Below are 12,752 nucleotides of genomic sequence, written 5' to 3'. Positions count from 1 at the left end.
CCCAAGCTCTAGGTCGCTGGCAATGGTTTACCGTGACCTTTGTTTGATGGTTTTGCACCGACCGTTCGTTCCGGCACAGTAGGAAGCTATGGGCTCTGGACGGACAGTTGGCCCAGTGAAAGCCAACATTGTCACTTTCAGCAAATACACACACATGTGATCACATGATCGATCGTAGATGGTTTCTCCTGCGATAGGCAGTGACTTTAAATTGTGTATTTGTGTCTTAATTTAACTGTAACGAGGGTTTAGAAAATAAGTAAAAACCCGTATCTCATTAGCTTAGCAATCTGTCGCACAATCGGACTAACAGCTGTTTTATGATGCCTTTATTGATTTGGTCCAATTTTGATTCATTGCTGATCTTATCTCGATTTTCAAGTGTCATCAAATCTAACTGCAAAAATCCGATCCACTCCATGCGTGTTTGCGATCGGTTCCCATCGCCCTCTGATGTTTCTTTTTCTCTATCTCTTTCGCTGCTGCTGAAAGTGATTTTTCTTCCTACCGGGGTGACCGTTAATGAGCAAACCACCGTCCCAGTAACGTCCGCGACCGGGTGGAAAGGGGAAGGGGATGTGGAGTTGATTTGTACCTGTTGTTCTTGTTTCATTTGCTCTTCGTTGCACCAAACATTATCCATCGTTCACCTGGGTTCCAATTTTTTTTTTGTTCAACACAACTGCCGATAAATATCGGAACAACCCGTTATCCGTTGGACGGAACAACCATACACTCGCGGATGCTGCGGAGTAGGGCACCGGGCGATAAATAAGCACTGTTCGCGAAGACTATCGAAAAACCGATCGAAAACGTTTGGTCGCAGTGGGAACGATCGATTCCAATTGGAAGCACGTGTGGAATGCTCCAGAAAAGAAAAATAACCAAGACACACTTCTTCCATGTCGTTGCGTTTAAAATGGTGCTGCTGAAGACCTGTAAGAAGTTGATAAGGTATCGTTTATAAAATAACCATGCAAATGAATTAATTCACAACAACCGTTGGTAACGATTGTAGCAGGATGTATCAGAAACATAATAAATGTCTTCTTTCCTTGTTCTGGAATTCCAAATGGTTTTGATTCGGCGAAACGATCAATTTAAAAAAAATCTTGTGAAAGGAAGAGGTCTTACATCGGAAATCACATTGGATTAAATTGCATGTCTCCAGACGCTCGCACAAGATCATGTACTGCGGATTCTTGGACGTCAGACCCTCGTCGAAGTCCATCATCTTCTTGTAGTGCTCCGTGAAGTTGTCGATCTTCCGCATGCTCTGGTGCTTATTAAGGAATTAATCCGATGTTTGCTGCGAGGTGATCGTATCCTTAAATACCACATCCGTCTGCGTCTTGGTCAGCCATGACTGGATATCATAGTAGCCGATCGATTCAGCCGAGAAGTTCTCTCTGGCGTGTTGTTCAACAGGATGTGGACACTGGCTCCTGAATACAGTATGAATTCCAGCTTATCCCATGAGTGGTTCTTTCGTCCTGTTCCATCCGCCATGAACGCAACCTGTTTCGTTCCACTGGCAACATTTACGTTCATCCTCATCCAGCAGTCCTTTTTCAGGTGTCCTCATGTTCCACAGTTATGTCACTTTCCGCTCAACTTTAAGCTTCCGTTTCTATTTCGATTGTCTTCAACGACCGTAGGCTTCTCTTCAAAATTTTCTATTCTTTCCGAGCGCTTACATTCGTCGCCTAGCAACCGGGTCTTTATTAACTCATAAGTGAATTGAGATTCGGGAATTGGGTTTTCCAACGCAGTCATCAGGGGATCGTAGGACTCTGGAAGGGTTAAACTTAAGGCGGAGCAGACAGCGCTTTCTTCTAGCTTCGATCCAGCTACTTGGAGCAGCCGAAAAAAATCCTCAAATTGTTGAAGGTGAGCTCGTCCTTGAACTTAAGACGACCGGTCTGATTTCGTATAACCATCTGCCTTCCCGAGGTCTTCTTGGCGAATGTATTTTTGAGAACGTTTTACATTTCCTTCATCGTGATCTTCTCTTGTATACATCCCAAGTACTCATCCGAGATTAAACTCATCAGCAATGACCTGGCCATGGCGTCAATTTCCTCGAACTTGGCCACTTCACTAGCCTCTGCTGGAACATCCTTTACCACTGTGTCCCACATCTTCGAGGGTTTCAAATATACTTCGACCCGAATTTTCTAGGTGTCGTAGCTTGTTCGCGAAAACTGCAGGATTCCGTGAACCGCCACTTCTTTCTGCTTGTCTGGGTCCGCAACCAAAAGATGTCCGCTCTTGCTGGTGGTTTTATTACAACTGAACTATTGGTTCTTGCTTTTACAGCCTACTGAGATCTGCCTTTGTATTTCTTCAACTACGTGATTGCTAGATCTACAATACAAGACAATACAAAATCCAATACTCACAAACGCTTTTGGGATATCTGAAAAAACTGTTTAGAAGCAAGAAAGTAAGATTTTAGTATGATGATCTCACGATCATACACATGGCACTAGACAACCTAACCCGTGCTAAGCTTTTAGCCCGTCCATAAAGACAAAAATGGCGTGAAAGCGCACTTAATTTTGGACACCTCTGCAAACAACTTTGACACCATAAGGTGATTACCGCTTTCTTACAGCCACACACAAAAAAGACACAAATAAGGATTGAAATTTAATTATCTCTATTGTTCGTTTACAATCTACACCACATACAGGCTATACAGTATTTATAAAAAAAACAGTCTTTATACAAAAAAGAAAACGTCACACACACGTTTTGCAAGCGGCATTTGCCGTTTCTTCCGAGATTGGTCCGAGACCCCGCACGCTGATCTGCACACTGGCTCGAGTGAGTCCCGCTCCGCGCTTTAAGGAACTTTTTGATTGATGCCGCCTCCACCGGGTAAACTGCTGCCACCACCGCCCAACGCCCCCATCGGATTGCCCAGCATGCCACCGCCACCTACCACGCCTCCCCCACCACCCACTCCGTTGTGCTGCGTGATTCCTGCACCGTTCTGCTGCTGCTGCTGCTGTTGCCCTACCGACGACGGTACATTCACGCTGCCACTGTTGGGGCCGTTGTTGCTATTACCATTGTTGGCGTTACTAATTCCACCGACGCCACCAACACCACCGGTGCCGCCACCGCCGGCACCGTTGTTACTACTGTTCGAGCTTCCATTATTGCTACCATTGTTACTGCTACTGTTGGGCATGATGGCGGGATCGTTCGATAGTAGCGTCCCTTGGACACCGCCCCCGACCGGCTGGCCGCCCACCGCCAGCCCCGTCAGGCTGGTGGTCCCGAGCGCGGTCAGCCGCGTGCGCCGCCGGGTGTAGTGCTGCCACAGCAGGATCGCCTGGTCGTCGATAAACTTGCAGCACTGTGCGCTGACGATCTCGCGCCGAAAGTGCTCGTACTGCAGCAGATCGAGAAAGTACAGACACATGGGAAACTTGAGGTATTTCGCGTACTCCGGCTCCTTCCAGTACAGCAGATACTTAAGGTAGTTGACGAAGGCAGCATCTTTGAAGTATCCTCGCTGGGCTAAAACTAGAAATAGGGCAAACCGAGTGGGCGGAAATGGTTAGCTAAAAAACGCCTCAATAGCAGCTTACTCCGGTACACTTACAGTGCAGATAGTTGGGATTTGCTAAACACTGCACAAACTCCAGCTCCACCTGAAACCGAAGCTTTTGCGCGTCCTCCGATTCAACAGGTACTGCAAGGTGGGGAAGAGGCAAGTGTAATGATTTTATTAAATTATTTGCATTGATTTTGATACTACTCAAAATCGGCACCCTTTTGTACACACGGGCAAAGAGGTAGGGGTAAGTTAAGCAGTAACACAACGAAATACAGATACAGACGAAAGATTGCATGCCGGCAGAAGGAATTGTTAATAGGACAAAGGGATATTATGTGCAGTAGTAATGAAGGAACATTACAGGTTTTTAATCACTAATATTGTTATTAAAATGTAAAGTGAAATGCAGATCACAAGGACATTCAGTACAGGGAGGTAAACATAAAAAGGGAGATTGAAAGGTAGAATAACATAAAGTACTTACATTTACCCTTCCCGACCATTTTATTAGCCATGGCTTTTTTGTTTTTTTTTTTGCCCTAATGTATGTGTGCGTTTGTTTACGTATGTCTAGGCGTGTGTGTGTGTGTGTGGTATGTATGTGCAGTTTTCCTGAATTTGATCGGAAAGAGTTTCCAGTGCTAGAGCGGTGTGGGTCGGCAGTGAGTGACCGTTATTACCGAATAGAAGGGGGAGCAGAGTGTGTGGTGCTTGATTGACAAAAAATCTATTTATCTGAACTGAAAGAGTGCTGTAGCCCAAAACGCCGAACGATCGGACGGTGTGATGTAGTGGGAATGAAGCTAGGAAAGCTGAAACACGCGGAAATTATACACAGCAAAGGGGATGCGCAGACGAGGCGTGTCTGGCAAAATTAGGCACAAATAAATTTTCCGCAAAAAGGATAACTTGTAAGGAGGCTTGCTATTCAAGATTCTATTCACTACTATTTCGCTATTCGCTTGCTATCCGCTTCTTCGCGTCGATTACGATAGCTAGAGCAGGATATTTTGTGTGTATCGGTGTGGTTTTGTACGGGGTTTAACGATCATACAAACAGGAGGAAGAGAAAAGAGAGAAAAAGAAAGAAAAAAATAAAACAGGAATTCATTATTTACAACATAACAGAAGAACGGTGCTGGAAAGAAGAGGTAACGTAATGCGGTGTGCGGTTTATGTACACTATTACAACAGGAAATGGGGCAAACTCTACGCCTCTACACGGAAATGTTGCAGCGCTGTAGGATTGTAGGTTCACTGGTAGCAAAATCACGGTCGGATGGAAAGTTTTCCCCGGGAAAGATATAAGGAGCTGAAGTTTAAATTATTCGTGCAATTACTGAATTGAACTTTTGCTACTTCTAAACGCAGGATATATTGCTGCGATCACAATCACGGCCTGCGCAAAAAGTTGCTGTCGATCGTCAGCATCGGAGCTGATCGAGAAAGATCACGAGGACAACACTATTGCTCTAATAATCTAACACAAAGGCTAACATCGATGGAACAGGACGGATGCTCCTGGCTACCGGCTGCCTCAAACCCCCTTCACCGTTAACCAGGAACAACCGTCCTCGCGCGCGTGAGCCGGTCTGCACTAGTCCAAGCAGTTCCCAGTTGCAAGCCCGGTGCGGTGTGCTACCCGCCGACAGGATTTAACAATTCACGGACACGGGCAGGGAGAAAACGCAAATCAGCAAATTGCAAACGAAACTCAAACCCCCCCGCACAGGTTACACATAAACAAAGAAACATACAGAGTTGGTGCATACACGGGGAACCATCTATAAACAAGGGGAGATAAATAAGAAAAGAGATGATTTATGATCCGCACACGGGCAAAAACCGTACTCACTACCGTAGGGGTTCATGATAGCCCTTGCTGCCTTGTAAGCACTGTTGCCGTATGACGGGTGGAACGATCCGGTCTCCTCTCCAGGCTGGTGGGCGATTCAACGCCGGGGGCACCAGGATTTGTACGCTAATACGCAGACGAACGGTCGCTTTCCATCGATATTGAAGCACGCACGCACTTTTTCCTTGCCGCTTTCTGTGTGTCGGTTCTGTTTCGTTTCGGGGACTGCGATTTGACGCGTCAAAATCGCTTGTCTTCTTTTTTTGGCACCTCTGTTTGACAGTTCCGGGGCGAGCGGTGATGTTTCGTTCAGTTTCGTCCAGGCACGCAGCGTTGACAGTTGTTTCGTCAAGAATAAAATGCAATATTTTATTGTTTTATGACATTATTTAGAGTGAAATTTCTCTCTTTCATTTACTTAAAATTAAAATATCTTCTCTTGGTCCATCAGTGTGGATTGAATCGCTTCGAAAGAGCAATAAAAAATTATAAAACCCGTCGAAAGATGCTGCCCCTACTGTCACCGCGCGTACAAGCCGGCGACCCCTGCAAATAGATCATTGACTGGAGGAGAGAAGAAAAGAAAAAAAAGCTAGACAACCAAGTTTAGAAGCAAATTTTTTCCGTAGGCACAGATTCGAAAGTGGGAAGGAGCTTCTTGCTCTATGATTTTGTTTTAGTTCAAAGTGATTCCGCTCGCGCTGTGTAGAGCCGACCGTGGCGATGATTCATAATCGATGCACGGTGTAGTTTGCTGTGCTGTGTGTGTGGACTGTTTTCGGTTTGTTTAGTGCAGTGCCTGGGCTGCCTGAATTAGTAAACAAAGGATTTGCCCGTGTGTTGGCCAATGCCAGCGAGCCCAGATAAGCAGCATCACACCTGAGACCAAAAGCCAACTGGAGCACCGCCCCCCTTCCTCCTGTCCCCTACCTCCCCGCTCTTCGTCCGTATAAGGGCATCGAGGCACGGTCGAAGGACAACAGGCAACGGAACGGCAAAGCAGCAGCAGCAGCAGCAGCAACACCGTCGCAGCCACACGATGCCTCCGTACCGCTACCCAACCCACAACTTTACGTACGTCAGCTCCTGCGTGAAGTATATGATATTTCTGCTCAACTTCATCTTCTGGCTGTTTGGCGGACTGCTGATCGGGATCGGGTTTTACGCGTTCGTCGACAAATGGCAGGCGACCGGGCTGATCAAGCTCGAAACGTTCTACGACATCGTGCTGAACCTGTCGCTGGTAATGATCATCGCCGGGGCGATCGTGTTCGTGGTCAGCCTGGCCGGCTGTCTCGGGGCGCTGCGCGAAAACACCTGCCTGCTCAAGTTCTACTCGCTCTGCCTGCTGATCTTCTTCCTGTGCGAGATGGCCATCGCCATCACCGCGTTCGTGTTCCCGCACAAGGTGAACGCGGTGCTGGAGGAATCGTTCACCGACAAAATCATCACCACCTACCGGGACGATCCGGACCTGCAGAATCTCATCGACTTTGCGCAGCAGGAGTTCCACTGCTGCGGGCTTAGCAACGAGGGCTACCTGGACTGGGGCAAGAACGAGTATTTCAACTGCTCGTCACCGAGCGTGGAAAAGTGCGGCGTCCCGTACAGCTGCTGCATCAACGCGACCGACATCAGCTCCGGCCTGGTGAACATCATGTGCGGCTACCACATCCAGCAGCAGTCGGTGGCCGCGGCCAGCAAGAAGATCTGGACCAACGGGTGCATCGAGATTGTGCGCGTGTGGGCCGAACGGAACCTGTACGTGATTGCGGGCATTGCGCTCGGGGCCGCCATCAGCCAGCTGTTCGTCATCTATCTCGCCAAAACGCTCGAAGGACAGATCGATCTGCAGAAGAGTAGCTGGTCATAGTGAATTTACGTCGGGTGGAGTGCTGGTGGTGGCGGTGGTTGCGGTCGGCCAGTGTAAAGAAAAACTGCAAGCGCGAACGCAAACACACAATCGAAGCAAGACATGACTGAGGAGGAAGAAGAAGCAAACAAAATTCAAAAAAAAAACCCCAGCACAATGGAAGTGTTTTGTCGTCGTACAAGCGCAAGGCAGCAGCAGCAGCAGCAGCACATCATTTCCCTTCATCTCGTTCTTCGCAGTCATTCAGCATAATCATCACAACACGCACCACATAGCAAAGCGTGTGGCTGCTGTTGGTGGCGGTGGTTGGTGAGTGAGGTTGTAATAGTAAATGCGCCCTCCCTCCCCCACCCCCGCCCCCCTCTCCAGTTCAGCTCCATTCATCTATCCATCCAAGTATCCATCGCTCTGCATTGCTAAAGATGTGTCCGCTTTCCACCTCTCCTCCACCCTTCGGTGCGCGCCACCGTCAACGAGCTGTGAGATGATCATTTGCGGTTAAAAAGTTTGCGCAAACGCTCCGCCGCTTCGGGGGTTAAGCAATTATCTTGAGACATAAGCAAACGCGCGAGGGCGCACGAGCGCGCACACAGACACGTTGGTTAGTTGGGTGGTGTGGACCGACGATGGTTCAAAATTTTGCAACAAATAATGCACTGTTCGGTGAGATTGTTTAATCGCATGTAAGTTATTCTGACCACCATATTTCGGTGGGACTTTGGATTCAGCAGACTTTTCGTTTCCCCCCTCTATTGCATTTAGTATTATTTCTCTTGCTGAATCCGCTTTCCATACTCACTATTAGCTCCATTCCCTTTCCCCTTGTGAAACCCGTTTTGTCGCCGTTTTCTTTCAGCTCCGAATTTTACAAAAGCGCTAGTTTTTAAAGTTTATTCCTCCCCCCCACTAGAGCCAGAGTGAAAGGTGAACTTTTGTGGGATGTTCGCGTCGATTTTCGCTGCACAAGAACGACTGATATGCACAAGAGCAGACTGGATAATGATTTACAAAGAAAGACAAAAGACAAGCCGTTTCAAACGTACGCAAAGTGTTTAGGCGCTATCGTTTAGTGTTCAGCTAAAGTTAAATGCAAGACCGCACTCGTTCGCAAACCCCCGTAATGACAACGGCGGTAAGACTCAACATAAAAACAAAAAAAAACAAGAAAAAGGATTCGTGTATCTCAATTTATACAATCTCAAAACGACGTGTCGCGTGGCTGGGTAGCAGAATATCAAATGTATCTTTTTAATGCGCGGCAACGCAAAACGTTTCGTGATGTTTCTTCCTGATTCGTGTTAGCGATATACTAGATAACGTGTAACAGCAACAATATTCCAACAAAGCGTGCATGTAGTAGCGAGAAGAAGCAGATGAAGAAGCAGATGAAGCTGTACCGCTTGCTCGCTCCATGTTTTCATGATTCCATGTTTTAAAAGTAAGGGACAGCCAGGAAAGCATATTTGAAATCGAATAACGGAGGCAAGGTTTAAACATCAGAACGTAAGGACTGTGCTTGATCTAAAGAGGATTAAAAAAAATAATAACACAAAAAAATACTTATAAGCCAATTCTATGTCATATATTTGTAAAGCTCAATAGAATTGTATGAAATAGGTATTTGAAAATGAATAAAGCAAAGGTGTAAACCGTGTCATACAGCATTAAAAAGAGACGTTTATTTATTTTTTTTTTTTTTTGTTATAATCGTCAATCGTTTCTCTGAAGGTTTGCAGGTTCTTAAACGTCCTGGTGGTCGTTATTTAATAGATTTAGAGGACAGAAAAAAGATCGTTCGCTCTATGTACACACGCAACTTTGTCGTTGTTCTTTACAACTCTTTAAAACTGATCGTCACGCACACACCCGATCGGGTGGGGGTAGTTTTCGGGATACTTATAGTAAACATTGCTTGCTTGTTCATCCTTTTGTACCATCATATACACAGCGAAGCAATCCTCGACCACTATCTCCGTCTGCGACTGTTTCGGTGGTGGTCCTGGTCGTTGCTGTTCCGTCTGCTGCTATTATCGTACCGATTGCGGCTACTCTGCGACTCGCTGCGATCGTTACTGTGGCCGTACCGGTCGTCCCGCGAGTACGGCTTCTTACTGTGCCGATCGTGATGGTGAGATCGTTCTCTGCGCTGCCCTTTGGTTCGCAGCGAGTTCTGCTGCTGGTCGGCTTCGTCGGCAAACGGTGGAAAGTCGGCCCCAAGCAACTGTTGCCCCAGGTGGGCCAAAATGTCTGGCGTAAAGATGTTTGGCGAATTGTTCATCGCTGCATACAGTGCGGGGAACGCTTCCATCCGAATGTCCGGCGATATGAATGGGTTCACATCCACCGGATGCTGCTGGGCTCGGATTGGTGAATCGTCCGAATATCGCTGGAGATTGTTGTTGCTGGATGTGTTGCTGTTGGTGCTACCTCCGCCCGCTGGATAGTTGAAATTAACCTGTGGCGAAGCTGCCGGATTCGGACCGTTGCGATTTTTCCGGTGCAACGTAAGCGTACGCTGGAAAAGGGCCGTACCCTCGAATATGTCCATCGCATACTCTACGCTGCACACGTGTGCGAACGTAATGAAGGCATAGTTCCGCTGGCGCCGATCTGCGTCGCGAGGAATCTTTACGTTTTCAACCGGTCCAGCCTACAATTTGAGAACGGGAATTTAGTTTAATTGTCATTCGCACGTAGCGAAAACAAAAATGCGCCCATACCTGTAGGAACAGTTCGTACAGCATCTCTTCCGTAACTCGTTCGCTTAGATTTCCACACCAAAGCGTTCTGTCGTTTTCGCTCATGATGGTGGTGATGGCACGCGCTTGTTTAAACTCTGTACCGCCGAACACGACCACTCAATGCCAACTGGATGTACAGTCTTGTGAAATGCGCCACAAACTAACGAATAATGCCGTATTGTTGAGATTCGCAAGTGGAATTGTTTAAAATAAAAGCAAAAGGTTTCGGTTGTTTGTACTTTAGCTGCTTGCAAAATTAAAACTCGAACGCCGTGCGCCGTCGACAGAATTGTTTTGACAGCACTGTTTGGCCTGCTGTCATTGACGGTTCGTCTAATTTCGTTCGATAGGTTGACATTGACATAAGTTTCGTTCAGTATACAGTATGTGCCCAAGATACGCGGTTAATGTGTTTCTACGATATCGGTGTAGCGGAATAACTGAGCCAAATTAAAATTTCGAAAACTAAAACGTGTCTAAACAATTTTCTCCAAGAGTTTCCCAAATAGCCAACTCGTAAAACTCATACACCACTTTTCGAACCGCGTAACTCAAGGGTAGATTGTACGTTGAAGGTTGTTGAAAATGTTTTGCTTTCGTTGAAAACATCAAAGCATTTTAAATTTTCCCAGAAGTGTGCACAGTTTGTCAACTTATTCTGTCTGTGGTTCTTACTAGTTTCGGAGATTTCTACAAAATAATTTCATCGCGAAAGTTTGATGTGAAACAAAGCTTAGGTTTGCGTGTGCTTTAATTCTTTATCTTTCAAGACACGCTAGTGAAACAAACGATCCACTACAGAGTGGTTTGATCACCGTCCGACATCAGTGGCAAGATAAAGTATTCCACAAAAATGTGCGAACTATCACTATTCTCGATCATCACTTGCAGCCCTAGCAAGCCCTCGCTGTTGGTGCGCAGTGCCACCTTGGAAGCCAATGCGAGCGTACGCATGGCAAGCCGGAAATGATGGAACTTGTACCGATTGCGACTCGCATCGGTACAGTTGAACGTAATCAGCATGTCGCTCGTGTTGGTTATTTCAACGCTCGTTTCCGAATGCAGCTCTCCGAACGAGTGTAAAATCAGGTGCGGTGCGTCGGGTGAAATAATCACTTCAATTTCGTCACAGTTGCGATCCATCTCGCTCAGCAGCTGGAAAAACTCCATGCCCTTCACGTTGAGCTTGCTCACTATCTGCTGCTCGTCCTCAAAGTCCAGCTCCATACAGTCGAACGGGTCCATCGTGCGCACCGAACACTCCGTAATGAGGTCGTCCTCGCCGTGCTGCTCCAGGATCACGATCAACGGGGCACCGGTACCCTTTTGGATAAGCTTCAGGCTCGAATCGTAATCACCGCTAGTGAACATGCTCAAACAATCCGTAAACACCTTCAGGTTGAGCCCGAACGAAATGAAGGGCAGCGTAGCGTCAGGATTGTTGGGAGCGTCCGCCACGGAAGAGGGTCGCGCAATGGCCAGTTTAAACTCGGAAAAGCAAGCCCGCGTAATGTAGGCCGATGCTTGGATGCTTTTCGCATCCTCAACGATCACCTTCATTCCGTCGTTGCTCAGCTGCACAATGGCGTTCTAAAGGTAAGAGAGAGAGAGAGAGAGAGAGAGAGAGAGAGAGAGAGAGAGAGAGAGAGAGAGAGAGAGAGAGAGAGAGAATTGGTAGAGAAAAGCTTCTTTAATACATTTTCAAATCATTTAAATTGCAGCGCAATCCTTACATCGACGAAATTCGCAGCCTTCATTACGTTGTACAGCATGGAAAATTTGTTCAGCACGGCCTGAAACTGTATCTGGCTAAACTGGGACTGCGTCACCATTTTGGGGTTTGAAATAATCCCTTTGCCAAATAGACGCTTCGTCCTTTGCATCAAACTGTACAGCCAGGCAGAGGGAATGTAGGGGAAAATCCTGTTTAAAATCAGTTACTATACGGCGTTGTTGTTGCAGGAGATTGATGCTGGTTGCTGATGCGCTACGGCGCTTCCACCTGCACCACCCAAACTCAAGCAGTCTTCCACAAATTGTTGTTTTAGCTGGTGCAAACTGTCACAGGCAAGTGGAACGTCCTTTTTCCTGTTCAATATTAGTGCCAGCCGGGCAGCTAGTACGTGCTTGCACGTGGGTTGGCGCCGTTGCTTCAACAGCCAGTCGCGGAACGATTCGCAGGCACAGAAATTGATGCCCGGGAACACTTTGTACACTGTTCCGTACTTTGATCCAGGCACCTCGAGCAAACCACACTGACTGTCGTCCGTTGTGCAGTAGGCGGTGATGGGTTGCTTGCCGTACACGATGCCGATTGCGCGAGACAGTAGCGCCTGCCCGAACAGAGATTCCAGCTCCAGCAGGTGTGTTTTATCGACTGCAAGAAAAAGGAATGAGTTGAGCAATTAGCTGCTTTTATTCTAACCATTCTTCTTTATTTTATTTTAGCGTTCGAAGCAATAATAAAGTGTACTTTAGATACATATTTGGATGTCACCCGATCACTCGTAGTATCTACAATTGCCATGAGTTCTCCATGACAACAAATGACGGCCAGCATTAGCATTGGAGGGATCAAAAAAGTCAAAAACTGGTGTAAAAATTCGTTTGCTATGCGACGTGTCTATCGTGGATCTGTACCTTAAGCCACGTTAGGACATTGCCGTACGAAATGCGCTCTCACTCTCTCTCTCTCTCGCTCTCTCTTTTAAA

The 12,752-nt window shown here is 46.9% G+C and overlaps 6 protein-coding genes across 12 annotated transcripts in view; 1 reads left to right on the top strand and 5 right to left on the bottom strand.

Moving 5' to 3' along the window:
• Window positions 1–279: 279 nt before the first annotated feature.
• LOC120894023 lies at window positions 280–2,279 on the bottom strand. The gene is made up of 2 exons (XM_040296354.1): window positions 1,135–2,279; window positions 280–936 (listed from the first exon to the last, which is right to left on the bottom strand). Exons 1-2 carry the CDS (start codon window positions 1,271–1,273, stop codon window positions 674–676), a joined length of 402 nt encoding a protein of 133 aa, XP_040152288.1. The 5' UTR covers window positions 1,274–2,279; the 3' UTR covers window positions 280–673.
• A 360-nt stretch (window positions 2,280–2,639) lies between these two features.
• LOC120896213 (mediator of RNA polymerase II transcription subunit 31) lies at window positions 2,640–5,688 on the bottom strand. 7 transcript variants are annotated; one of them, XM_040300180.1, is made up of 5 exons: window positions 5,430–5,688; window positions 5,329–5,355; window positions 4,056–4,566; window positions 3,617–3,706; window positions 2,640–3,537 (listed from the first exon to the last, which is right to left on the bottom strand). In XM_040300180.1, exons 3-5 carry the CDS (start codon window positions 4,084–4,086, stop codon window positions 2,849–2,851), a joined length of 810 nt encoding a protein of 269 aa, XP_040156114.1. In that variant the 5' UTR covers window positions 4,087–4,566; window positions 5,329–5,355; window positions 5,430–5,688; the 3' UTR covers window positions 2,640–2,848. The 7 variants fall into 7 exon arrangements, with proteins under 7 accessions (XP_040156114.1, XP_040156110.1, XP_040156112.1 ...); XM_040300176.1 differs by lacking the exon at window positions 4,056–4,566 and having other exon boundaries at window positions 5,427–5,688; XM_040300178.1 differs by lacking the exon at window positions 5,329–5,355 and having other exon boundaries at window positions 5,427–5,688.
• Window positions 5,689–5,995: 307 nt separating this feature from the next.
• LOC120897265 (tetraspanin-33-like) lies at window positions 5,996–8,970 on the top strand. The gene has a single exon (XM_040301995.1). The coding sequence runs from the start codon at window positions 6,466–6,468 to the stop codon at window positions 7,297–7,299; it is 834 nt and encodes a 277-aa protein (XP_040157929.1). The 5' UTR covers window positions 5,996–6,465; the 3' UTR covers window positions 7,300–8,970.
• LOC120897266 (RNA-binding protein 7) lies at window positions 8,945–10,352 on the bottom strand. Its single transcript, XM_040301996.1, has 2 exons — window positions 10,020–10,352; window positions 8,945–9,949 (listed from the first exon to the last, which is right to left on the bottom strand). Exons 1-2 carry the CDS (start codon window positions 10,101–10,103, stop codon window positions 9,266–9,268), a joined length of 768 nt encoding a protein of 255 aa, XP_040157930.1. The 5' UTR covers window positions 10,104–10,352; the 3' UTR covers window positions 8,945–9,265.
• A 403-nt stretch (window positions 10,353–10,755) lies between these two features.
• Window positions 10,756–11,954, bottom strand: LOC120897263. The gene is made up of 2 exons (XM_040301992.1): window positions 11,774–11,954; window positions 10,756–11,630 (listed from the first exon to the last, which is right to left on the bottom strand). The coding sequence occupies exons 1-2, from the start codon at window positions 11,921–11,923 to the stop codon at window positions 10,836–10,838; spliced, it is 945 nt and encodes a 314-aa protein (XP_040157926.1). The 5' UTR covers window positions 11,924–11,954; the 3' UTR covers window positions 10,756–10,835.
• Window positions 11,955–11,960: 6 nt separating this feature from the next.
• LOC120897267 (zinc finger SWIM domain-containing protein 7-like) overlaps window positions 11,961–12,752 on the bottom strand; it is a 28,814-nt gene continuing 28,022 nt past the window's right edge. The window contains exon 2 of the mRNA XM_040301997.1: window positions 11,961–12,417. Within this exon, the coding sequence (XP_040157931.1) occupies window positions 11,981–12,417 (437 nt within the window). The 3' untranslated portion in view covers window positions 11,961–11,980. The remainder of the gene's footprint in view (window positions 12,418–12,752) is intronic.

This window comes from Anopheles arabiensis, chromosome 2, assembly GCF_016920715.1.
Source record: "Anopheles arabiensis isolate DONGOLA chromosome 2, AaraD3, whole genome shotgun sequence".
Lineage (NCBI taxonomy): Eukaryota > Metazoa > Arthropoda > Insecta > Diptera > Culicidae > Anopheles > Anopheles arabiensis.
Note: the sequence above shows the minus strand (reverse complement) of the source record. Positions and strands in the feature narration are given on the sequence as shown.

What these genes read in the sequence shown, in the direction of transcription:
- LOC120894023 (XM_040296354.1), bottom strand. Translation starts at nt 1,273, where the DNA reads ATGCGGAAGATCGACAACTTCACGGAGCACTACAAGAAGATGATGGAC. An exon ending in AATCCAATGTGATTTCCGAT is followed by an intron (nt 937 to 1,134) that starts GTAAGACCTCTT and finishes AACTTCTTACAG; the next exon opens with GTCTTCAGCAGCACCATTTT.
- LOC120896213 (XM_040300176.1), bottom strand. An exon ending in CCCGTGTATGCACCAACTCT is followed by an intron (nt 3,707 to 5,328) that starts GTATGTTTCTTT and finishes CCCACCTTGCAG; the next exon opens with TACCTGTTGAATCGGAGGAC. An exon ending in AAATCCCAACTATCTGCACT is followed by an intron (nt 3,538 to 3,616) that starts GTAAGTGTACCG and finishes CCCTATTTCTAG; the next exon opens with TTTTAGCCCAGCGAGGATAC.
- LOC120897265 (XM_040301995.1), top strand. Translation starts at nt 6,466, where the DNA reads ATGCCTCCGTACCGCTACCCAACCCACAACTTTACGTACGTCAGCTCC.
- LOC120897266 (XM_040301996.1), bottom strand. Translation starts at nt 10,103, where the DNA reads ATGAGCGAAAACGACAGAACGCTTTGGTGTGGAAATCTAAGCGAACGA. An exon ending in TGTACGAACTGTTCCTACAG is followed by an intron (nt 9,950 to 10,019) that starts GTATGGGCGCAT and finishes CTCAAATTGTAG; the next exon opens with GCTGGACCGGTTGAAAACGT.
- LOC120897263 (XM_040301992.1), bottom strand. Translation starts at nt 11,923, where the DNA reads ATGCAAAGGACGAAGCGTCTATTTGGCAAAGGGATTATTTCAAACCCC. An exon ending in AGGCTGCGAATTTCGTCGAT is followed by an intron (nt 11,631 to 11,773) that starts GTAAGGATTGCG and finishes TCTTACCTTTAG; the next exon opens with AACGCCATTGTGCAGCTGAG.